This window comes from Periplaneta americana, chromosome 9 (genome assembly GCF_040183065.1).
Source record: "Periplaneta americana isolate PAMFEO1 chromosome 9, P.americana_PAMFEO1_priV1, whole genome shotgun sequence".
Classification (NCBI taxonomy): Eukaryota; Metazoa; Arthropoda; class Insecta; order Blattodea; family Blattidae; genus Periplaneta; species Periplaneta americana.
In genome coordinates, this window is record NC_091125.1 from 174,563,841 (window position 1) to 174,588,684 (window position 24,844).

General features: G+C 35.8%; 1 protein-coding gene across 2 annotated transcripts in view; it reads right to left on the reverse strand.

Annotated features, from left to right (window-relative positions):
* prtp (thioredoxin domain-containing protein pretaporter) overlaps positions 1 to 21,383 on the reverse strand; it is a 37,288-nt gene extending 15,905 nt beyond the window's left edge. Inside the window, exons 1-6 of one of the 2 annotated variants that reach the window (XM_069836390.1) lie at positions 21,081 to 21,383; positions 12,219 to 12,368; positions 12,028 to 12,136; positions 10,146 to 10,283; positions 5,653 to 5,808; positions 5,242 to 5,432 (exon numbers count right to left, since the gene is read on the reverse strand). In XM_069836390.1, the coding sequence (XP_069692491.1) occupies positions 5,242 to 5,432; positions 5,653 to 5,808; positions 10,146 to 10,283; positions 12,028 to 12,136; positions 12,219 to 12,368; positions 21,081 to 21,226 (890 nt within the window). In that variant the 5' untranslated portion in view covers positions 21,227 to 21,383. Of the gene's footprint in view, positions 1 to 5,241; positions 5,433 to 5,648; positions 5,809 to 10,145; positions 10,284 to 12,027; positions 12,137 to 12,218; positions 12,369 to 21,080 lie in introns of both variants that reach the window. The other variant, XM_069836391.1, reaches the window with a different exon arrangement.
* Positions 21,384 to 24,844: the final 3,461 nt, after the last annotated feature.

Sequence of the window (24,844 nt, forward strand, 5' to 3'; positions counted from 1 at the left end):
TACATCCATCGCTTATTCACGGTTTATTAATAACGTTTTCTTTCTCAATGCTGCATAAGTCTCGAATAAAAACTATACACGGTTTATTAGTAAGACCGTTACTGTATACCTACTTATGCACCATCTTGTATTGTAATCTTCATGACGCTACTACATGAGTCATAATAAAGTCAATATAGTGACTGCCTTCATAATGCTACTATGAAAGCCATAATAAAATCTTATAAAATTATATTTCGGGCGAAATATTATGCGAAATCACGAAAAAAATCTTATTTCACTTAAAGAGGCCTATCATATAAAAAACTAAAAAGTTCAAAATTTCGCGAACATAAAATACATTTTACAATGACATCTTACTACATCAAACGAGCAACTTTTCTGCCTTAAAAAAAATTCGTGCCAGAATCCATTCACAAAATACCAGGATTCCTAATAATACTTCAATGGAACAAAAACCAGCAACGAATTTAATTACTGCCAGGTTATGACACTAATTTATTTACATTATATTTTCTGCGTGTTTTTAGGACTGCGAAAATACACTAAAACAGACAAAAAAAAAATGTGTACTATTCCACACAACACAATGAGATTGCTTTGCACTCACCTTTCAGAGCAGATCTCGGTCTCAGATGCATAAATAATCTTTATTGATATATTATTGATTTCTAAAATTTTACATGCAGCATAGCAGCAATCACCTTCTCTAACAAACATGCAGATGACATACATTTAATACGTTCTTGAGAATTTTTTTATCCAAAACATAACAAATGCTGGAGTCGCCTTAATACACAGGAGTAGAGTAAAACCTGGTACATGAAGCAAGACATATCTCAGACACAAAGTATGTCTACCAACAAGCCAATACGTATGGAATAATTTTCAGAATTCAGATACAGTAGTCAATTCAAGCAATTCAAGTTCAATCACAATTCCCTCAGTGGCGGGGTGAAATTACCATTTCATGCAAACATACAAAAAAATGTAGCAGGCTATGAATGTCAGATAAACATGATGGCTTATCTACGTTAACATGTAACGCACGAACATTATCATGTGAGCAGGAAATAAGCAGCTCTGCAAGTCAGCAGAATTCGATGTATTGTTGGACCATCGGATCTGTGCCCCTTCAGCGCTGTCGTCGTTCTTGAAAAAGTTAACGCCTGTACTCACTCCATTCCACCGCTTTCCTCCCACCACGTTAAACAGCAGGCCACGAACCTTGCCGAATAGGGAAGTTGCCAAACTTCCGTCAAACAGTGTCATGCTACAATATCGTTTCTTTCAATCAAAATACATCTTGTATTTCTACATTTTTTAAACCTAAATGCCATGTCTCGAATCACTTTCCGTAGCGTTTCTCTCCAACCTTGAAAATTGTTGCTTCTCTCGCAACCTTCAGTAATTTCTTCAATGTTGGAACTTTTTTCTGCATGGTATAAAATTCTTGTAGACTTATTGAGAGATGATAGTATTAAATGGCTTTATGAATGTCGCATAAAGGAATATCTTCAAAAAAACAAAATCTCGGATAATATAGAGGAAGAATGGAACAACTTCACAGATATTTTAAAAAAGGCTGCATTTGAAAGTATTGGCGTAAAAAATATTAAGCAGAAGAGAAAAAGAGGCATACTGAAATGGGATGAGGATATCAAGAAGGTGATATGTGATAAGCGAGAAGCATACCTCCGATTTTTGCAAACAAAAAAACTTGAAGATGAAATTGAATATAAAAGAAAGAGAGCAATTGCAAAACGGGAAACAAGAAAGCGACACAGAGAGAAATGGAGTGATTTCGTCTCAAGATTAGAAAGAGATTTAACATTACCAAGACCCAAAACTTTCAAAATTTTAAAGAAAATAAATTCGGAGATAAAAGAAAATGTTGTTATAAACCCTATTCCTAACGAATCTCTACTTGCTTACTTTAAAAATATATGGTTTCACAAAAACATCTCTCTTACATTAAAGAATTCCAACAACAACACAACAGATATTATTACTTATGATGAACTCATTGAAGTATATAAACGTTTAAAAAACGGGAAAGCCCCAGGCGAAGATAATTTAAATTTCGAGCTTTTTAAATACGCTGGAGAAGAATTTACCTATCGATTTTTATATTTCTTAAACAATATATGGGCAGGATTAAACCCCCCAGAAAGTTGGCAAAAAGCCATTGTAGTACCCATTTATAAGAAAGGAAACAAAAAACTATGTGAAAATTACAGGGGTATAAGTCTTCTCAATTCTGGATATAAGATCTATACAGCCATAATCAAAAATAAACTATCACATCTTTACGAAGACAAAATCACTGAAGAACAGAACGGATTCCGAAAAGGAAGATCATGTTGTGACAGCTATTTCACCATGAAGATTTTAATCGAAAAGCACAGAGAATTTAATATTCCAACCCACTTAGCTTTTATTGATTTCATAAAAGCTTTTGATAGAGTTGATAGAAATAAACTTTTAGAGATTTTACGCTATGATAATGTGCCAAACCAAATCATTCTCTCCATTTATAATTTATATCAACAAAATGAAATTGCCATAAGAACTGAACGCAGAACTACTAGCTGGACTTCCATCAACCAAGGTGTTAGACAAGGGTGCGGTCTTTCCCCTCTGTTGTTTATTATATATATGAACCATATTTTATACATCTGGAGGCAAAGTCATCATGCTGGAATTCAAATTAATCGAAACACAGTTCTCGATACACTAATGTTTGCCGACGATCAGGTTATTATCGCTAAAACAGAGGATGCTTTACAAAGAGCCATTTATAATTTGCAAATAATCGCCTCTGATTTCAATATGGAAATCTCAAAAGAGAAAACAAAAGTCATGGCATTTTCGGGAGAGAACCCAATTCCAAGTAAGATCATGATAAATAATACTTTAATTGAACGTGTTAACTCATTTAACTATTTAGGTTATAACCTCTCTTACATCACTGATGAAGATATGTCAAACAAAATATCTAAATTTATAAAAATCACTGGCGTCATTAACGCCGTCTTCAAATCCTCCCATGTTCAGAAACATACAAGGCTAAAGGTATATAAAACACTAGCTCGACCGGTCCTCACTTACGGTAGCGAGGCATGGACAATCAGAAAAGCTGATGAGCAAAGGCTGACAACAGCTGAAATGAGGTTCATGCGACGAACAGCGGGATGCTCTTTGTTGGAACACCGTAAAAATGTGGACATATTGCAGGAACTCAAAATGGATCCTATAGTTAATTTTGTTCAACAATATCGACTTCAGTGGGAAAAACATGTTGAAAGGATGGATCGCACTAGATGGCCTAAACAGATTCTTACTTATGTACCAAGAGGAAAGAGGAAATTGGGAAGACCACGCAAGCGCTGGCATGAGACCGTAACAGATCCTGTAGGGTCTAATACGTGAGGGATATGATGATGATAAAATTCTTGTATATTTCTTCTTAAAATACATCGGTTCATATCATCTACAAGAATTAAAAGTTCCCTTGGTCTGTTCTTCCCTTGTGATTCTAGCTTTTCATCTCCTGCACAGACTCCCTCTCTCCTGATTTTCTTTATTAAGAGCTCTGACCTGTCTATATAAATTATATAAAATGTTGTATTATTAGTATTAGTTAAGTAAGTAATTTTAACACATAATCAATTGAAATAAAATAAGCCTCACCTGTGATAGGAGCTGCTCTTTTCGTTGCCTGATTTATAGGAAACAGATATTGACCTGTTTGTTTCTCTTCATCACAAAATGCTATTACGTACTTGCTTAATAATATTTGTTTCGCCACTCCGTGCTACAGTATTCATGTTGAGTTGACAACACTGGACTGCAAGTGCAAATATTGTAAACTGTCCCGCAAGAAGGCCAAAATTGTGAGTAGTGGGGGACAGAAAGGGAGAGAGATAGGAATGCAGGAAGAGAAATGAATTACCGAGGCTGAGAAGGAATTAGAGTTCAGTTCGCATATCTTATGGGGGCACAGATCCGATGGTCCAACAATACCAATCACAGCAGTTTCATTGAGACTAAGCCAAATATGGTCTAAACTTTTTTTTTGCTGCATGTTTCACAATTTATACCAGTATGTATTTACCAAAGTTCTACTATTTTAAATTAATTTAATCTAATCTACTTCTCTCTAATATGATCTAATGCAACACACATTTATTAGCATATATGTCTAAGAGTCTCATGCTCAAGAAGATAAAGTTACAAGATGGCTCTTAGAGTCCGGGCAACAGATTCTTCTTGCAAAGCATCTAAACAATGTGACAAAAGAAAAAACTGTAATTAGAACACAAAACAATCGAAGAATCAACCTCTTCACCTCACAGCTGTCCGTCCATTCATCCTCCAGAATTAAGCTTCAGTTTGTTTGTCTCGAGTTGGTACAACACTTTGAACTACCTATACTACAGATACATTCATGACTGTTTAAATCATCAAAATGAAATTAGTGTCCTCAAGATGATACACTTTACGCATTTTGCAACAATGTCATTCTTTCCTTAAACATTATGATGCAAATTACATTCCTATAGTTTCTTTTCTTGAACTAACATTTCAAAAACACATACAAAAGGAAACATTTACTGATCATCTACTCTTTTCATTTTCTGGACTGCATACAAAAGGCTATTGTATGTCCTGTTTAAATGTAAGACATCAATTCTGTTCAATTTCACATCAAACAGCTTTCATATATCATAATCACTTCCAATATCACTTTCGTAATTGAAAGTAATAGCAATATTAAAAGGTAACCACAGGTAACCCAACATCGTGGATTGCAACCAATGCTACAATGTATAGCTTGTCTTTAGAGGTTGTGTCTAGTTGCCTGTATATCCTAAGCTCTTCAGGCTAGTGTCATATTGTTTGGTTATTGTTCTATTAGCTTGTATGTTATCATTTTATACAATTTGTTATTATATTAAAGCTTTTTTATTTTTTATTAATTATTATTATATTTATATCAATTTATTGTTATTAAATTATTTAGTGAATAGTATCCATTATTTTTATCTTGTTATGAGACAACCTTGATCTTGCCACTATTAGATCCAACAGTCCTTTATTTTAGGGTGGTCTCACCCCAGTAAGCACATTTCCTAAAAAATTAAAAGCTAAAATTGTGTTTTAAGAGCCATAAGAGTTCAAATAGTGTAAATTTCGGGTTTCAGTTATGAATATAATGACCAGATCTTCAAATCTTACCATGGGGCGAAGAATTTTGTAAATGCAATGCCCTTAGCAATGCCGTGGTCGAAGTTTTCCCCTGAATAGGAAACAACTGGTCCGGGCTCCGAGCCACTCTCTTCATCGGCAGCCGGCTCGCTTGCACCCAGCTTCTCTGCCACAAATGCCTTCAAGCCATCCTGTGTTCGCTGTCCTTGGTATTTCTCTACCTGCAAGAAAAAGAAAATGTTCAAAGTGCAACCAGAAAGAAATAACACATACTTCCCATTTATATGTTCTCAAGATGATTTCTTCACACACGTAGTTTAGTCCTAAATATTACTTTCAACTCATTTACATCTTTAAAAATTTCCAGTCTACAAACGAGTTGAAAACTTGACTTACTGATTTTCACCATGACCTACAGTAAACGTTACATGAGGCACTTGCCTTCTTCCCATCCTCGATCCACAGCAAGGTCGGGTACCCCTTGATGTCGAAGGTGTTGCAGACTGTCTTGTGGACAGTGCAGTCTACTTTCGCAATGGTGACTGTGGTGTCGTGCTCCAGAGCCTTGGCAAGGGAGTCCCATGTGGGCGACAGTTTCTGCAAAAATTCAAGCTACAAAGTTAACACCTGGAAATCTACTTCCATAGCAGCTGAACTTTATCTTCGTCAGTAGCAATGCCCAGCTCTTCACAACTTCCTGACACTCAGATTCAATTCACACAAAGAACGTTATGCACCAGCGATGTTCCATTCTTTTTCCAATGACAGGCTTTTATTCTCCAACAAAGGGATATTCTACATGCGGTAAAACTGTCAACAGTTATTTTCTCATGGGGCAGAAGAGAGACATATTACCATTATGGTAGTGAACATTCCCACAACCATTATGGTAGTTGTTGTTTTCTAATGCCAGGCATTTGACAATAAAGTCATTTGACCTCTTGCACTCCAATATTTTTCAAAGATGTTGTCATGGTCAGCCACTGGAGCACAGATTTTGAGGTGTTCCAAATACATTTCTAGATTTGAATTGCACAATGGGCAGCTACGCGATTGATATATGAATATTAAATTTTGTCTTTATTCATTTCATTTATTATACTATATTCTTGCAGGATGATTTATTTGGCAAATAATAATAATATCATAGTTAGTATTGTAGCTCTGAGATGAAGAACAAGTAAAATATTATTTTAAAAAATATAATACATAGCAAGCATATTAGTTCAATTTACAAACATAAACAATACATCAGTTGAGTAGAAGATATGAGTATGCAGAAATTTTGTTAATTCTGTTCTGAACCTTTTCTTTTGTCCCTTCAAAGCTTTCAAATATCAGGCAAATGCATTGAAGACCGTAATACAGTGAACTTCATTTTATAACAGCTGAGACTTACAGAGAGTTGATGAAGATCTGATTTGTGTATTGTATTAAGATTATGAATGTTTTGATTAGTACAAAATGTTGTTGTTGTTGTTTTCTAATGCCAGGCGTTTGGCAATTAAGTCATTTGACTTCTTGCACTCCAATATTTTTCAAAGATATTAGTACCAAATGTATCTTGGTTTTTAATATGAAACATTATCAGGAAAAAAATGTACTCACAATGTAATGTCAATATTTAAATTTTGAAATACGAGAAACATTTTACACATACTTTTACGCGCAACTGTCGTTATTCTTAGAGCTTTCTTTTATAAAACAAAAGTATGTTCAATTTGGGAAATGCGTGTTATTATTCGGTTGAGAAGCTCTTATCATCCAATCTGCTGTCCAAAAATCTGAAAGTTAGAATTTATAAAACAGTTATATTACCGGTTCTTCTGTATGGTTGTGAAACTTGGACTCTCACTCTGAGAGAGGAACATAGGTTCAGGGTGTTTGAGAATAAGGTGCTAAGGAAAATATTTGGGGCTAAGCGGGATGAAGTTACAGGAGAATGGAGAAAGTTACACAACACAGAACTGCACGCATTGTATTCTTCACCTGACATAATTAGGAACTTAAAATCCAGACGTTTGAGATGGACAGGGCATGTAGCACGTATGGGCGAATCCAGAAATGCATATAGAGTGTTAGTTGGGAGACCAGAGGGAAAAAGACCTTTAGGGAGGCCGAGACGTAGATGGGAGGATAATATTAAAATGGATTTGAGGGAGGTGGGGTATGGTGATAGAGACTGGATTGATCTTGCACAGGATAGGGACCGCTGGCAGGCTTATGTGAGGGCGGCAATGAACCTTCGGGTTCCTTAAAAGCCATTTGTAAGTAAGTAAGTATGTTCAATTTCAGACAAGTTGCCCGAGAATATTAATTCAGATTTCATTATAGAATGAAAATATGCAAAGTATGCCATTGTAAGGTGTTTATATGTCCACAGACGATAAGGGTCTTAATATATAATAGACACAGCTCAATTTAGGAGTAATGTATTCTATGTATGATTTCCAGTTCAAGTAATTAACAAATTCCAAACTAAGAAACTTTGTATATACCAACATAAAAGCTGTATTCTATGTCGATATTTGTTTTCTGAACCAGACTATTTAAAATATACAGTATTGTTGCATTTCAAATAGTGATATAATATATTATATATAACTTTCTCGAACACTTCTAAACGTGTTCTTAGTAACAAGGGTCTATAATGTGCAATAGTAGATTTCACTCTCTTCTGGTACATCATACTGCATTGACAAATTACATAAATTATTTAGGAGGAGAAAGTATTTCAGAATGACTTTTATAACTTTATGTGATATACAGTGCGCCAGGGAAGTCTCTCTGCACTGGAGACAGTGGGACGTATGCGCTAGCAACTGCAGTTATGTTGGCAGCAGCTGGAACTTACGCTAGGAACAAAACGTAAACTGTGTACTCACCACAATCATAACAGATGCTGGAAGTGTTTCCCTCGTTCTTGAAAGCACAGTTCGACTCTTTAACACTGATTTTCAAACACTTTCACTAATTTTTCTTTCGTAATTGACTGCACTGTTTATGGATTATTACCATATACCGAAGATTTTTCCGCACTCCAATGGGTAATCTTTTCGTAATCACTTTCTCTTAATTCATGAACCACTGTAATTTTACAGGGGTATAACTGAAGTTAGCTTCTTACAGCCTTATGTGCACATTAGAGAGATCCCAGCCTCTTGTGTTAATTTGCGCATTGATTTTGTAGTACTCCACAACATTATATCCGAGATTTCATTAAGTTTTTCTGTCGTTAAAATTGTAGGCCGGCCACTTCTTGGTGCATCAGGAACTGACCCCACTCTACGGAATTTACTGATCAAATCACGTATAGTATCGTGATTTGGAATTAGGAAAACGCATACGATTTCTGTTTCACATTTTCCATAAACTTATCACCTTCGCAAAAAACATTTTCCACCAAAAACGCTCTTTCTTCAATAGAAAGCATTGTCACCAGTAGTCTTTAGCCACCACTCACTCACAATTAGACTGCAGTACACCTCATCTGCCCTCAACCCCCCCTCACCCCCACTCAAGAACGTGGCAATGACCCGGCCCAGCTGATCCTACCAACATAATTGCAGTTGTGAGAGCATACACTCCGCTGTCTCCAGTGTGGACAAATTTCTCTGGAACGCTGTACAGTGAAACCTCTCCTTACGGACACCTCTCAGATACGGACACTCCTCAAATACGGACAGATTTTTATGTCCCAACTGAAATAATACAGAAATAATGATAAATTTAACTCTCGTTTACGGACACTCTCAGACACGGACACGGACAGCTGTTTCACAGTCCTAAAGCTTGCTTTACCTCCTGACTGTGAACAGAACTTGGATTTCAAGACCTAATGTGTTACAAAAATGGAAAATTTAGTTTGAGAACTGTACAGAAATTCCTTAACATGAAAGAAGACAATAAGGGTCTCATAGGCTACCACTAGCCCAGCCAGCTATCCCTTGTTAGATGGAAGCGGGTGGATAAACAAAATCATAAAATCTAACCTGTCTGATGGGTCCAAGGTTTTCGCGATCGTGAAATTGTATTCGACACATGATGGGGTTAGTAGGATTATTCTCTTCACTTCAATCAGTTGTACTGTTTCGAGAGACATGGCACCTGAACGTAAAGGTTAAGTTGAAAACTGTAAATTACAGTAATGCATAACTGTAGACCTAGAATAAAACTCGCATGGCACAGTACTGTATTTTCCTTTTTCGGTCTTATCCAAAGTTGCAAAGAATTTACTGTAGTACAGTAGACTGTATTTAGAATTAATCTACAGTAATACATTTCATTTAAAGCGTGAAGGGATACATATAAATTTACTGTTAGATTGGGGAGTCTCCCTCCCAATTAAGGACACCTCCCAGATGCGGACAGATTGTTACGTCCCTTCAATGTCCGTAAATGAGAGGTTTTACTGTATTATCTATCCAGAGGAATTTTTGCTTTTAGACATTTTATCTCGAAATAAATTTGAGACCTGGAAATTCAGTGTCAAATGTATCTGTTAATTAACGAATTGCACTTCTACACAAAGTTAAACGTTTAAGTTGTCATTTGTCAATGACATTTGTTCATGAAGAAAGGTATCTTTACATATGGTAAATCTACTAAATGGGGCCAACAGATTCACTTCCTCATTTGATGGAAGCCGGACATGTTCCCACCCTTCTCAACAATCATTACAGTGTGATCAGAGAACAGAGTAATGGCGGCCTGGACATAGAATTTTGTATTTATGCAGGTCAATGGCTTTACATCCCCATTCATTGTATTCATCTCCCTTGTCAAGGTCTGAAGTCACAATACTCGAGTCCAGAAGCAAACACTAGATCAGTGAGGGCAATGTTAAGCAAAGAGAAAGGGCGAAGTTACGTAAGAAGGAATAAAATAAAAAACACTAAAAAATGAGTTTCTTTAAACCAGTGAATTCTCTGTACCTGACAATGTCCGCACCACGGAGCATAGAACTTCACGAAGTGCTTTCCCTGCTCGACGTGCTTTGAGAATGTGTCTTCAGTCAGTTCCACCAAGCCATTCACCGGCTCAGGAATTTTGGGTTTGCTTTCTGCTGGTTCCTACAATAAGCAAACAATTCATTTCAGTTCAGTAGGCAACTTATATTACCAAACAAAGTTCCACGTATCTACACAGAGTAATGAAGTAACGCGATACCAATCAATCCAGCTGTTTGCTGACAACATAACGTCCACTGAAAAGACTACAGGGATATTTTGAAGTAACGTGATACGAATATAAAAATAACACTTTCACTGAACAGACAGCATTAAATACAAACTGATTTAACTGCTAAATAAAATGCATAAGTTCATGGTAACGCTGTTACTGCTTACAAAAATGTCCACAACGTAAGAAATAAATAACAACATAAAACCTGATGATATTTACCCATACAACAGAAAAATAATTTTCAACAATTAAACCTGTACGTAAATTAAAACAAAAATGTCTTTATGCTCGACCATGCCGAAATGTAGTAATTATACACCTGGTAGTAGCCCTTTAACGCACCTCATTAAAGTATACCTATTCATTATAATTCAGTTGTTCAGCAAATGAGAAATCACCATTGTACCATTATGAAACCGCAAGTATCGATTATTCTCGGATATGCAATCGAAAGACAACTAGCAAAAAGTCACGGAGGCTGGAAATCCAATACTGTCGCAGAAGGTTATGTTCTGTTACTATAATAATTAGCGTTAATTGTAAATAATATTCAAATAAATTCAATTTGTCATCTCGTTTTTCAATTCTAAATCAATTTCCAGGTTATATCAAGCCTAATGTTCATGTTATTCTCTAGATTATATCAAGGTCAATGACACATTCGTTCCTCGGAAAAAATCAATTCTTTCGAGTCTGCGCACATCTCACAATTCAGGTCAGTTCTGCTCCTCACTTACATAACCATAACATGAATACTTACGAATAATTTCAAGTTAGAAATATGGTCGAGCATAAAAAGTCGTATGAAACTTGCCTATAATGGTAGTAATTAAGACGCTCGTATGAAAATTATGAAACGAGCGCAAGCGAGTTTCATAAACGAACATACTCGCGTCTTAATTACTACCATTATAGGCTCGTTGCATAATGTACTATTCTGACATTGTATGCCAGTAGACAATTCATTTGCCTAGGGAAATTAAAGACATCCTTGCATAGATTTAAAAGAAATATTAAAGGGATTTTAATTGACAAACACTTTGATTCCATCAGTAGCTTTTCAATGGTCGTACCCACAGTTGTTCAGATGTAGCTTATGTAGTCTGGAGAGGTCACTCATTCTCTCGTGAAACCAAATGCATGTGTGCACCATAGCTCATAGTAAAAACCGTATGGTTTGCTAGCTAGCTGCAAATGGAGGTGTAGCGAAGGAGGAAAGCTTCCCAATCCACTTTCTTCTTCCCTTCACGCACAAGTTGGTTTCACGAGATAAAGAATGGCCTGTATATGTATATATCTTATGCTTTTAATGATATTTTGATGCATCCATCCAGTTGTATGGCACTGTATGAAAAATAGTCTGAAACTAAAAGGAACTCAGTTCCTTGAAATAAGCCATTAGCCAAACAGATGTTGGTCTGTTATAGTTAAGTAACTAGAAACCTCACAACCCAGGATTCCCAGGTGAATCTAACTGATTTGAACACTACAGTACCCTGGTTTCTGAACAAAATACATTTTAATCTGTACTCTCACATAGACATATCGATCCCCCCTTTTGTATGTGCTAACCTATAATCCATTTAGCTAAACTTATCGTGTATTTGAAATGTCACTGAAGTAAAAATTTACCTCCTGAACATTTCCAAGTTGTTCATTTATAAACACAGTAAGTGAAGATATGTCACGGGCCCCACGAAACTTGACTGCTTCAGATTCACCAGCTTTGAAGAATTTCAGTCTGGAAGCCAATACAAGATTACTAGCAACCCTCCTGTACAGTGGATAACAATGAATGCGGTCAGCCTGATGTAGTCACTCACGTGGGGTAGCCTGTGACGTCATGGTCGGAGCACAGGGATGTGTCAGCAGTGCAGTCCACCTTGGCTATCTTCACCTGGCTCCCCTCGTCCTTGTTGAAGGTCTCAGCAAGCTGCTCCCATGTGGGTGCCAAGCGATTACAATGGCCACACCTGCAACATTACATGATCTCTACTACCGCAGCTCGCTGTCTCCTGTTTTTATCTGTTGTCTCATGAGAGATCTTGCAATCTCAACTAAGACCATAGACACATCAGTCATCAAAACAAGAAACAATAGGCAGGAATTTTACCTGACAAGAAGTTTGTGACCTGGAAGTGAAATATTTTAAATAAATACTAGGCTGTACAGTTAAAGAGCAGCCTATACTCCAACATACATAAATTACAGGCATACAAGATCCGCAATTCTTCCAAAGAAACTAATCCCCATTTCAGTTTGGTTGATAGGCTTTCTCCTCTACTCACACTCTTTACCATCCGTGAAGGGGAAGATGCTACTGGCTATCTTACTAACGTTCCACTAATTGACTTTGAACATAGTGAAAATCCTTATTATTGAAAAGGTTTACTGATAATATATATTTCGAAAATCTATACTAAGCATTTATATTTCATTATATTGCTATTTATATCAACTGGTACATTAAAAAGCTGCTGACAAGAGAAGATAAAAGTTTTCTTCACCACTAGTTGCTACTCTACAGCATACACAATGGGACAATCTACACTGTGTCACTCCCCCTGACTTCATAATAATACAAACTGACATTTCTTAATTTAATTAATTATTAGTTGAAAATATTGAAAGAACGACACTAAAATATACTCAAACATGTAATTGTCAAACATCTGTGTCACTGTATTTTATATCCATTTATGTACTTTATTTAATATTTTATTTTCTTGTGTGTACAACTTAGGGGGTGCAGGTATAAGAGGTAACAGCTACCAGTCTGTTACAGACGGACTCAGGGACAGTAGAAGGGGAAAGAAATGCCTTAGCATCCTCTCAACTTGCATGAAATGTCGTTTAGGTGCTATTGAAACCAGCATGTGTCCTTGGGCGATTTGTCTCTACTAATTCAGCAGATGCAACTCAGCTTAAATTAATGTTTAATTCCTGTAACATGACAATACTACCCTTCCTACCAACACATCACACTGAGACGCTACTTGACCTAATTGTGACCACTCACTCACAGAGGATCCCAAGACACGGACAACTACCAGTGCCCAGTATCTCAGCACATAACTTAATTTACTTAGAATACTCGCTTCAGTGTCTTTTTTTTTTAGTTATTTTATGACGCTTTATCAACATCTTAGGTAAATTAGCGTCTGAATGAGATGAAGGTGATAATGCCGGTGAAATGAATCCGGGGTCCAGCATCGAAAGTTACCCAGCATTTACTCATATTGGGTTGAGGGAAAACCCCGGAAAAAACTTCAACCAGGTAACTTGCCCCAACCGGGAATCGAAACTGGGCCACCTGGTTTTGCGGCCAGACGCGCTAACCGTTACTCCACAGGTGTGGAGTGTCCTAAACGGAAATTCAAGATAATATCTTATAGGGACATGAATGACATTGGCGAAACTCAACTTACAGCTGGCCCTTTAGAAATGCCTTGGAATTCTATTTGGAACTTACATACTGTTAATGAGAAAGTGGAGGTTTCAATGATATGATACTACAACTATACGACAAACATGCACCCTTAAAGACTAGACGAGTATCCAGACTTCCTGCCCCGAGGAGACAGACACAATAAGATGGCGAAAATGGACGCGGTTTTTCGTACTTTTAAGATTCATAAAACCCAGTGGCGATTTCTCTTAAGGAGCAAAGGAGCAGTGCACCACCTCTTCAAATAACGCATGTTTTTAAATTTATATCAATGAGCTGCAGTAGACTATGTGGGCGACATGATTCTTTATTATAATACTATGTAAAAATAACACTGCACGTGTACTGGTCTTGTTGACGCCTGGGACTTACGTTTCCCGCTCGACACTTACGGCACACTGTTCCATTGGAGCATGCGCAGTAGTGCTGTTTCACTGGCAGGCTTTGGAGCATGGTAGGGAGGCAATACAATGTGCATAAGAGGGGTTAGGAGCACTTTCAGATGTGTTCTCAAGCTGTCTGCAGTAGTCGTTAGATCGTTACATCACAAATGTTACAATGAATAGTGTGCAAAATCTTTTAAATATGTAATTTTCTGTAAGACCTTTACACGAAAAGATCAAAATAAAGAAGATGGGTACACCTGCACATGAATTAAAATTAAAAGTGGCGAAGCATAGTAATAGAGAAGAGAAAAGAAAATTGAACATTCAGACTTACGAAAAGCAATATGCGGCTACAATATAAAAGACGCTGTATTTTGTTTTGCTTGCCAATTGTTCGACGGCGATAATTTATTGACAAAAACAAGTACGTTTTATGAATTTTATTTATTTTTCTGTTTGAATTTAGGACTGTGCTTAGTAACTAAATAATTTTGATTATCGTTCTGCAGGTATGATTGATTTGAATCACATGAATGAAAGAATTAAAAAACACGATTCTACAGCTGCACACATCAACAATAATGTTAAAGTAGCAGTATTGGTTCAAACAAACATACAGACACAATTGGATTTTTAATATTGGATTGCTGAACTTCACAATGATAAAGTTACCAGATTTTGTGGAGCTTTTGAGTTGGCTTCAAGAGGTCACGATGTCGGAGACTCATCTTTAAACGCTAGTATTTTTCTTGACCTCATCAATTTAAAAGTTCTGAATTAGACGCACTCTTAAGGAACATTTGGAAAGAGCAAAAGTGTTTAAGGACACATCAAACACTATACAGAACGAAGCCCTTCAAGCCATTTTGCATGTATGCCATGATGAGATTTCAAAGAAATAAAGAATGCTGTTGACTTTTTAGCAGTTAAGGCTGATGATGAACTTTGTTATAAAACGCAATATAGCTAAAACAATATTATTTACGGTGTGTTGCAATAGAAGTTCAACATTTTACTTTGCTATTAATGGACCTACATAGGAAACTAATTAACTGCAATTTCTTGACTAACAAAATTATGTAAATCTATACCTATATAACATATATTAATAGTTATGGAGTAGTTAGTACAAATAATGATAATGATAATAATAAAAATAATAATGATAATTACGATAATAATAATAGGGTGTAATAATAATAATATGATAATCATAATAAATATTTGTGCACCACCAGGATTATTTATCACCACACGCCACTGATAAAACCACTAATAACTTGCAATATTAGAAAAGCCCGAGAAACAGAATGACGCAAATAATACGTAATGCCAAAATCCAGCATAGCTACAGACTTATCGAACCTGACACCACAGCAAAGAACTTATGGAAAAACCTATGGACAATGCGGCTAGGTAAACAAAAACCACAGACGGGGACTATTAGCATTTCACTCGACGAACTAAATGACCACTATACTTATTTTTTTTTTATTTTAGTAGATTATTTCACGACGCTTTATCAACATCTTAGGTTATTTAGCGTCTGAATGAGATGAAAGTGATAATGCCCGTGAAATGAGTCCGGGGTCCAACACTGAAAGTTACCCAGCATTTGCTCATATTGGGTTGAGGGAAAACCCCGGAAAAAACCTCAACCAGGTAAGTTCCCCGACCAGGAATCGAACCTGGGCCACCTGGTTTCGCGGCTAGACTCGCTAACCGTTACTCCACAGGTGTGGACACTTATACGTCATCACCACCCATTTGTCCTGACAGTGTCACAAAACAACAAGTTATAAACGAACTCACCTCCGCCTATACGTGAGAATATTTAGGCTAGTATTAATAGAAATTTGCTATCATTTTTCAAAACTTATATAGCCTAAGTTAACATATACTATTTTTCAAATACTCAGAAATTTCTGTTTTTTTAGATCCTTGTGGTCTGCCAATTTTATTGTTCTGATGTTACTCAAATAAAAAATACTGCAGTTTTTATAGTTAGCAGTGCTAGTTTCCAAATTAGTACAGTTTACATGTTAATTAGTTAAAATTCAATTCCTGTATGTCTGTAATCTGGATCTGAATGGTCACCTGGCAGATCTTTCCCTTTCTTTGTGAGAAACTATTATTATTCAAGCCAGAGACTGGATAGTTACGATTTATTCACAACTGTCTGCATTGCTTAACTTGCTTCACTGTATTATTCTATGACAAAATCTAGTAATGTTTATGCTCAAAGACAGTGAATTTTGCACTTCCAAGGACACAGTCATTTATTCAATAGCAAAGAAATTGTGGCGTAACTATTAATATATTCCATGGAATAAATTTAAAATGTTCTTGAGGGTGAAAAATTCACTATCTTTGAACTTTAAACAACAATATTATTTACTAAATTTTAAAAGTTATATTGAGTTCAGATAAATTTGTGAAATAATATCATTTTGGCACATGGTACGCCAAGATGAGAAGGCCACATCATCTGAAAACCTCCACTGTACATCTTTCATATTATGCCTCTCACCACGGCGAATAGACCAAGATTTTCTTTTACATCCACTTCACTACAGTCTTCCAATATATTGAACGTCATAAAGAACAAGCCTTAGCCTTCAGTTTTACATAATAATAATTTTAAACACTTTAATTTTACAACTCTGGCACACTGTGTGCCCTTTTTAATATATTGTATAAATTATAATTATATCCACTGGAAGGTTTTCTATCTGAATGTTAATTTAATACCATGTACACCATTTAACCACTTTCAGAAAAGTATGCATGGTTATACTATTTATTTGTGTTTTATAGATGTGTTTAAATATTTTTCACCATGTTCAAATGTTTGTTTTGTTAGTAAACTATCACTTGAAGATGACTTGAAAGTAAGTCGAAAATATTCGTGACGTATATTAATACTGTATCTTGATGTAACAGAATCCATTTCTGTCATCTTAACATGAGAAGTGATTGACTGAAAATAAAAACTAATTTATATGATAATATTATTTACGGTTGAAATTTTAATGACTGCCACACAATAGAGTTACAAGTAGTTATGTTTGATTTTATCATAATTATTCCTCTATGTGTAACAAAGTTTTGTTATAAATTATCGTTTTCTTTCACTCCTTCCACATTAATGTTTTATACGCTCAATTAATAATTCCTTATAGACCACAAAGAAATTATTACAATAACAGCATAACAGTTTTCAAGTTACGACACTTGCCATTGTTGATCACTATGCATGCAAATACGGAGTAAAATAGCTACTATAATGTACAGAAGGTCTAATTAAAATACAGCACTTACAACAATTAAGAACGTGGGTTACAGATATCTGTAATTTTTTCTGTTTCCGTTTTGTAAAACAGTTCATCTCTAAATCATTCACAATTCTCCTGATCCAAACCAAATTCACGGCACACATCAGCTTTCTTTTTACCACACCATATATTGTTTTACTCCATCCTCCACACATAAAACGTTTCTTCTATTGCACCTTGCTCCTCTGTACATGTACATCTGTCTGCAAGTATTATAGGCAAAGTAACGTTCAATTTTTAACCTCCATACTTAAAACTTTTCTGCTAAAATGGAGAATTAGGTACAGCAGCTTTCAACCGTGCTGTTACGATGACAGACTATTACAACTAATTAAGTATTGGCGTTACTAGCATTTGATTATTGGGGGGAGCAAGCAACTGGTTTCAACCAGACCCTTATCTGAGAGACCCGGCAGTCATCCTCATCAGACGTGCATACTTTTTTGTTCTGCATTACAATTAATGGAAATCATAATACAGTGAACTCTGGATATAGTGAACATTCGGCTATAGTGAACCTAAATCGTTGGTCCTGACCCACATATATTAAAAAGTACCTTAATATTTCCGTAAGATGAAAGAGTAGTGGAACGGAGAAAAATTCTCTCCGGCACCGGGATTTGAACCCGGGTGTTCAGCTCTACGTGCTGATGCTTTATCCACTAAGCCACACCGGATTCCCATCCCAGTGCCGGATCGAATCCTCTCAGTTTAAGTTCCACCTCTTGGGTTCCCCTGGGAATCCGGTGTGGCTTAGTGGTTAAAGCATCAGCACGTAGAGCTGAAAACCCGGGTTCAAATCCCGGTGCCAGAAAGAATTTTTCTCCATTCCACTACTCTTTCATCTTACGATGACGCAGAAAATCTACAAGAAAACATCATATGTACTTCGGTACATTAAAATAATATAAAAAATAATAATATACATTAATATTTCTGTTTATAAAGAACCCTCACTTCGGTTATAGTGAACCTTGTATCCTGACTAATTCTTATTTGAAGTCAGACCTTCTCGTATAAAATTGAAAGAATGTGTTGAGAACAACATTCTAAGTTTCTTACTCCTTTAGTCAAAGACAAAGGTAGGATTAGTGATTCCTAGACAATGAGCTGTACTGTACTGTAAATCCAGGCAACCCGTGACGACCATTCCTCACTTCACCGTCGAAGGGTTGACATTCTGTTCTCAGACTACTCTACTCTACTGTTATTTCTAATCCTCCACCGTCAAAGGGTTACCTTTTGTTCTCAGAAACATTTCCATTATGACAGATTGCATCGAAACAACGGAAAATGAAATTGCCTTCTTTTATTAAAGGGGGATGGACATTATGTCCAGAGCATAAATGAAGGTAAGATTTCGATGGCTTTCAAACTCTATCAACCTTCTCCCAGTTTCTTTTAAATGACCTGGGAAATTCCAAGTCACACCATAACAGCGTTTGTCATTTCTACCTAATCATCTGTTTCTAGTGTTCCAACAGTGAATGTACTGTATAAAAATGTCGAATCGTAAAGTGTTTTCTTTGGAAGATAAGGCGAATATTATAAGTAACATTGAACGTGGTCTTTCGCAAGCAGATGTGGGTCGACAGCATAGTTTAAGTAAATCAACTGAGTAACAGTATGCAGTGTAATCCATTCCACAAAAATGGAATATTTTATTTTCTTGTTCACAATTTCATTCATTTCTGTCATTTAAGGTTAGGGGAGAGACACTTCAGATATAGTGAACCTCGGATATGGTGAACGAAATATGCAAGTCCGCATATATTCCCGTAAGTATTTTTCAGCCCTTGTTCATCTAAACTGGGATTCGGATTTAGCTTTACAATAAAGATAATTGATAACCTTCTTAATATTACTGAGAGATAGCGCCACTGTTTGTGACAAGGTTAGGTAGGGTTTGATGAGGTAATATATTAGTGTCAATTAGATGCACTGCTACTGTCAAAGTTAGATAGAGTTTGATGAGGGGATACATTAGTGACAAGTAGGCCTACTGTCAGTGAGAAGATTATGGTACACAACTTGGCCGCCTATTATTTGTACAGTGGCACGACAGAAGAAAGAGTTTGGTCTATCCCACACTACACCCTCTTTTCTTAGAATTTCAATAACTGAAAACGGTATTGATTACAGATCTCGTATTATATCTCTGCCTCTATGCTGTGAGGAGGAAGAGAGATAGCAAAAGGTTGTATTAATCTGTGAGAAAAACTGTGTCTAAATTCTCACCTTAAACTCAAACAAGCGGTGACTGGAGCATTGGTATGAGGGCAACCAGATAACTTTTGTTTTATTTTTTTAGTACTCTGATGCCCACGATCAAGATAAACCACTTCAAACGCAACCGTCAGTCACCCGCTCAGATATAACATTAAAGGTCATTGCCAAATAACACCCAAAAGGGTAGGCCTGATTCTCCAGAAAAGCCACACTGATAAAATCACAATTTTCTTTTGTTTCACTGGTTCGTGTGTGATGTAAGCCCCTAATAATAATAAACACATGGCTTTAGTTAACACCCACAAATACTTTCAACATAAAAATCGTTTTGTTGTACTGTATTGCACCTCCCCCCCTACTTGTTACAAATATAACACTCCGATGGTACAGGACGCAATACTAGGGAAATATTTCCCTAGTAATTCGTCCTGGACCTCTCGCATGTTACTTCGATAATTAGTAAGTGGGGGAGGGGGCTACAACTGTGCATTTAGAATATTCAGGTAAGTATCAAACGATTTTTATGTAGAAAGTAATTGTGGGTGCAAACTAAAACCATGTATTTATCGCTATATAAGTTACATTTCACAAAAACGAATGAAACAAAATAGGTAAATGTCTTCTTCAGTGTAGCTTTTCTGGAGAATTACCTCCAAAAGTAGACCCACTGTCAGTGATAAAGTCAAGTTGAGTTTGATTGAAAGATTAGTAACAAGGGGCGGCATGACTTCATTGTCAGTGATAAGGTTAGACAGAGTTTCATGAGAAGAGAGAACAGACACGTGATTCGAGCAAAAAGGACGCAAGTGAATGACAGGCCCATTATCTACCTTGATCTAAATGTTTTTGCATTACCCATTTCAAATTGATACATGAATCGGTATACCCATGAATCTTTCAACATAATAAAAATTAATCTTGCACTATAAACATATCTGCAATTAATTATACCTACCTAATTTTATCCATAAATAGCAAAACTAATTCAAACATAGGACTTAATAAGTGAAATTCTGGGCAGGTGGGGGATGACATAAAAATTCGAAGACAATCTCAGGCCTATATTACACAATAGGCTACTTACTATGTATGAAGCACAAAATCACGTGCTAATAATGACTGGATTATTATACCTATAATTAATATTCTTTATATCATCTTGTTGGGTTCAAAGGTTAATTTTTTTACATAAAATTATTGCTGATGATAAATATTTTTACTTGAATAGTTATTATATACAGTAAAATATTTCACATCGCTCTAGTATACAAAACAGAGGTTACTTACCATGGTGCAAAGAACATTACAAAGTGATTTTTTTTAGGCACTTCTGTAGAAAAGGTATCACTTGTGTACTGGACAGTGTGAATGTCATTATCATGTGCTGAACTAAGAGCAACACAGCTTATAAAACACAACCAAATCTTCCACATTTTGCTACAGGAAGGATATAAGTATGATAAATAACCTATATTACACTGACGAATCACTTTCAGCAACACCACCGGCTTCTACGAGTATAACGTATAACCTACACGCCGAATAATGAACTTTCAGCTGAGCATATATATATAACCTATGAGCGTTCTGCTTTGCGCTGTTGTTCGTATTTCGATAACATATGATCGGTCAACATCGGTTATACTCGGTCCTGATTCCTTTTCTTCGAATAGATTGTGCCCGTGATAGGGATTATCATTATGCGAACACGCGAACATTCTTGCAATGTTCATTATTAATATTTCACAAAATATGAGTGTCATTCTTCTATTGAATATGTTCATATTCTTATAGTTTAATCAGAATATTATGAAAATATATTTCTCCAACAAGACCTATATTTGACAACTTGTGATTCGTATGTCGGAAAAACATGTATGTAACCGCATATTTATTATGTATTCACTCTGACGATGCTATGAAATCATTGTATTTCCTAAGGCTAATAAATATCTATCTATCTATCTATCTATCTATCTATCTATCTATCTATCTATCTATCTATCTATCTATCTATCTATCTATCTATCTATCTATCTATCAATCTATCTATCTATCTATCTATCTATCTATCTATCTATCTATCTATTGTTGCGAATCATATGTTCACTATTTCCATACTTCTGGAGAAAGTAAAGTAGGCCTAATAGCAACAAATTCTAATTTTTTTCATATTTCTACCGAAATATACGTTTCAAGGCATCCAAACCGTATAATATGCACAGAAAAAAATGTGTGTGTGCTTGTGAGTGTATGTGGGCGCGTGAGTGAAATCAGACGATTTTTTTCCTGGGTTATTTAACGACACTGTATCAACTACTAGGTTATTTAACGTCGATGGTATTGATGATGGCGAGATGAGGCCGAGGATTCGCCATAGATTACCTGACATGAAATGAGACGATTTCAGACTGTTTTCCCTGGAGGATGAAATATGAATTAGCGGGGAAATGAAGGGGGGGGGGGCGGATTAGGGTGACCAGAAATTTCTTGACAAAAAAAAAGTATACTTTATGCCTGGATGAAGGGGAATCGAGTCATCTTCCTGTGCGTGATGAAACAGTTGAGCGTGTAAGCCAGTTTCGCGTTTGCATTCATGATTTCTTAAACACCAGATTTTGAAATCCATCACGAACTGCTATCACGGCCTCCACGCTCTCCCAACTTAGCCCCTTTGTGACCTTTATTGTGTAGGAGTATGTGAAGGATTCAGTGTTTGTGACATCATTTCCGGCTGATCTGCTTGCATCATTAACGCCTGTGCAGTTTGCTGAAATTGATAAACATGCTACACAGAGTGTGAGACGAACTCTATTACAGAGTTGATGTGTGCAGTCACTAGAGGGGCAGATATCGAGCACCTGTAACATGACAAAAAAAACCTTCGTGATTTTTCTATGTACAGTATACCTGTGCAGGTTTGTGATTACGGTATATGTTAAATAATATACCTACAGCGATTCTTTGAAACCGATTCAGTCAATTGTAAATACCCCGTACGTAAGACTGACTAACGAATGAGAGCGCAGGAGAATAAATTGGTTTAATGTTAAAATTAACTGAATGGCTTATACTTAAGTACTTAAATAAGCTTAAATTAGATTGTTATTAGCTTTTAACTGCACTTTTTGCATTTGGATTCGGAATTTAAAAATGACAAGACATTCAATTACAAAATAAGTTAGAAGTTTCACAAGATAAAGAAAAGAGTATAAGGACATAGAAAAGAGTAATAGTGTATTTGGACCTCTAGAAGAGTATAATACTCTTAAAAAGAGAATCTCTGGTCACTCTAGACTCGATAGAGTTAAAATATTAGCCAAAAGTATATTTTTGTGACAGCGCTTTGTATTTTCATTAATTTATTTTCTGCCCAATGGCACGTCCTTCACTACAAACCCAGCATTCTCCAATCTTCCCTCTATGAATGATTTTCTCCAGAAGTAAAGATCCAGCTCTTTGCTTTTGTAGTAAGCATTGCCGCCCTCACATAAGCCCGCCATAGGTCCCTATCCTGAGCAAGATTCCATTCCCTACCATCATATCCCACCTTCCTCAAATCCATTTTAATATTATCCTCTCATTTATGTCTCGGCCTCCGCAAAGGTCTTTTTTTCCCTCTGGCCTCCCAACTAACACTCTATATGCATTCCTGGATTCGCCCATACACGGTAAGGGCGAAGGGCTAACAACCCATCGCCGCAAAAAAGAGCTTGTTACGAAACCCCAAAATAATACAAGCAATATGTGCAATAATAAAACATATTTTGTGCAGTAATAAAAAATACAACAGAATACGTGAAAGTGAAAATTTGCTTTATATATTATTAAGTTACTTGATACAATTACAAAAGTAAATGTAATATAAACAATTATAACAGAATTATGTAGAAGTAATGTAAAAAATTATCTTGTAAGAGTCATTAATATCTTATAATTTCTTGTTGTATTGTATTGTATTTATTAACATTCCATTGTATTCACACATTGCTTACAGCTAGAATATGGAACAAGTCAAAAAACTTAATCTATACTAATAATAAATCTGTAGACGAAATTTTTCTGGTAATTTTCGATTTTCCAAAAATAATTGGTCCTAACATATATAATTAACCACCCTGAAACCAAAAATCGCATTTTTGAAATTTTTGTTTGTATGTGAACAGTTCCGATTTAGTGAACAGTTCCGATCAGTGATAATTTATAGCGTCAATGAAATGTGTTCTATAGTGTCAGTGAAATGTGTGCTAAAGTGTCAGTGAAATGCGTCATAGTGCCACTACAGGGAATGAGACGAGAGTAAAGTGAAAGACTATTGAAAGTTATGTAGGTGTTTTTTTATGTTTTATTATTATTGTGTTAAATTGTATTGTGTATTCTTATTGTATTGTGTATAAAATTGTATATGTGATGTAAATTGTATTATGTATTGTAAATTTGATTGTGTATTGCTTATCATTTTAACTGTGTATTGTTAATATTGTATATACCACTGCCACCGGGTGCTTGCCCACTTGCAGTGTAAATAAATACATACATACATACATGTCCGTCTGTATGTTTGTTATCTTTTCACGCGATAATGGCTGAACCGATTTATATAAAAATTGGAATATAAATTAAGTTCGTTGTAACTTAGATTTTAGGCTATATGGCATTCAAAATACTTTATTTAAAAGGGGGGTTATAAGGGGGCCTGAATTAAATAAATCGAAATATCTCGCTTATTATTGATTTTTGTGAAAAATGTTACATAACAAAAGTTTCTTTAAACATGATTTCCGATAAGTTTTATTCTTTATAAAATTTTGGTAGGACTGATATTTAATGAGATAAATGAGTTTTAAAATTAAAATAACGCCATCTAAGATGGTGCAATGAAATAACAAATGACTTCGTCTATAAGGGGCCTTGGGCAACAACAATCGAAAAAGGGGCCTTGGATAGCAACAATCGAAAGCTATTAAACTATTCCTATGCACAGAAAATTTGATAGGCTTTTTTGTACATTCGTTTTCTGTATTTCTTAAAATAATATTTATGTACACACT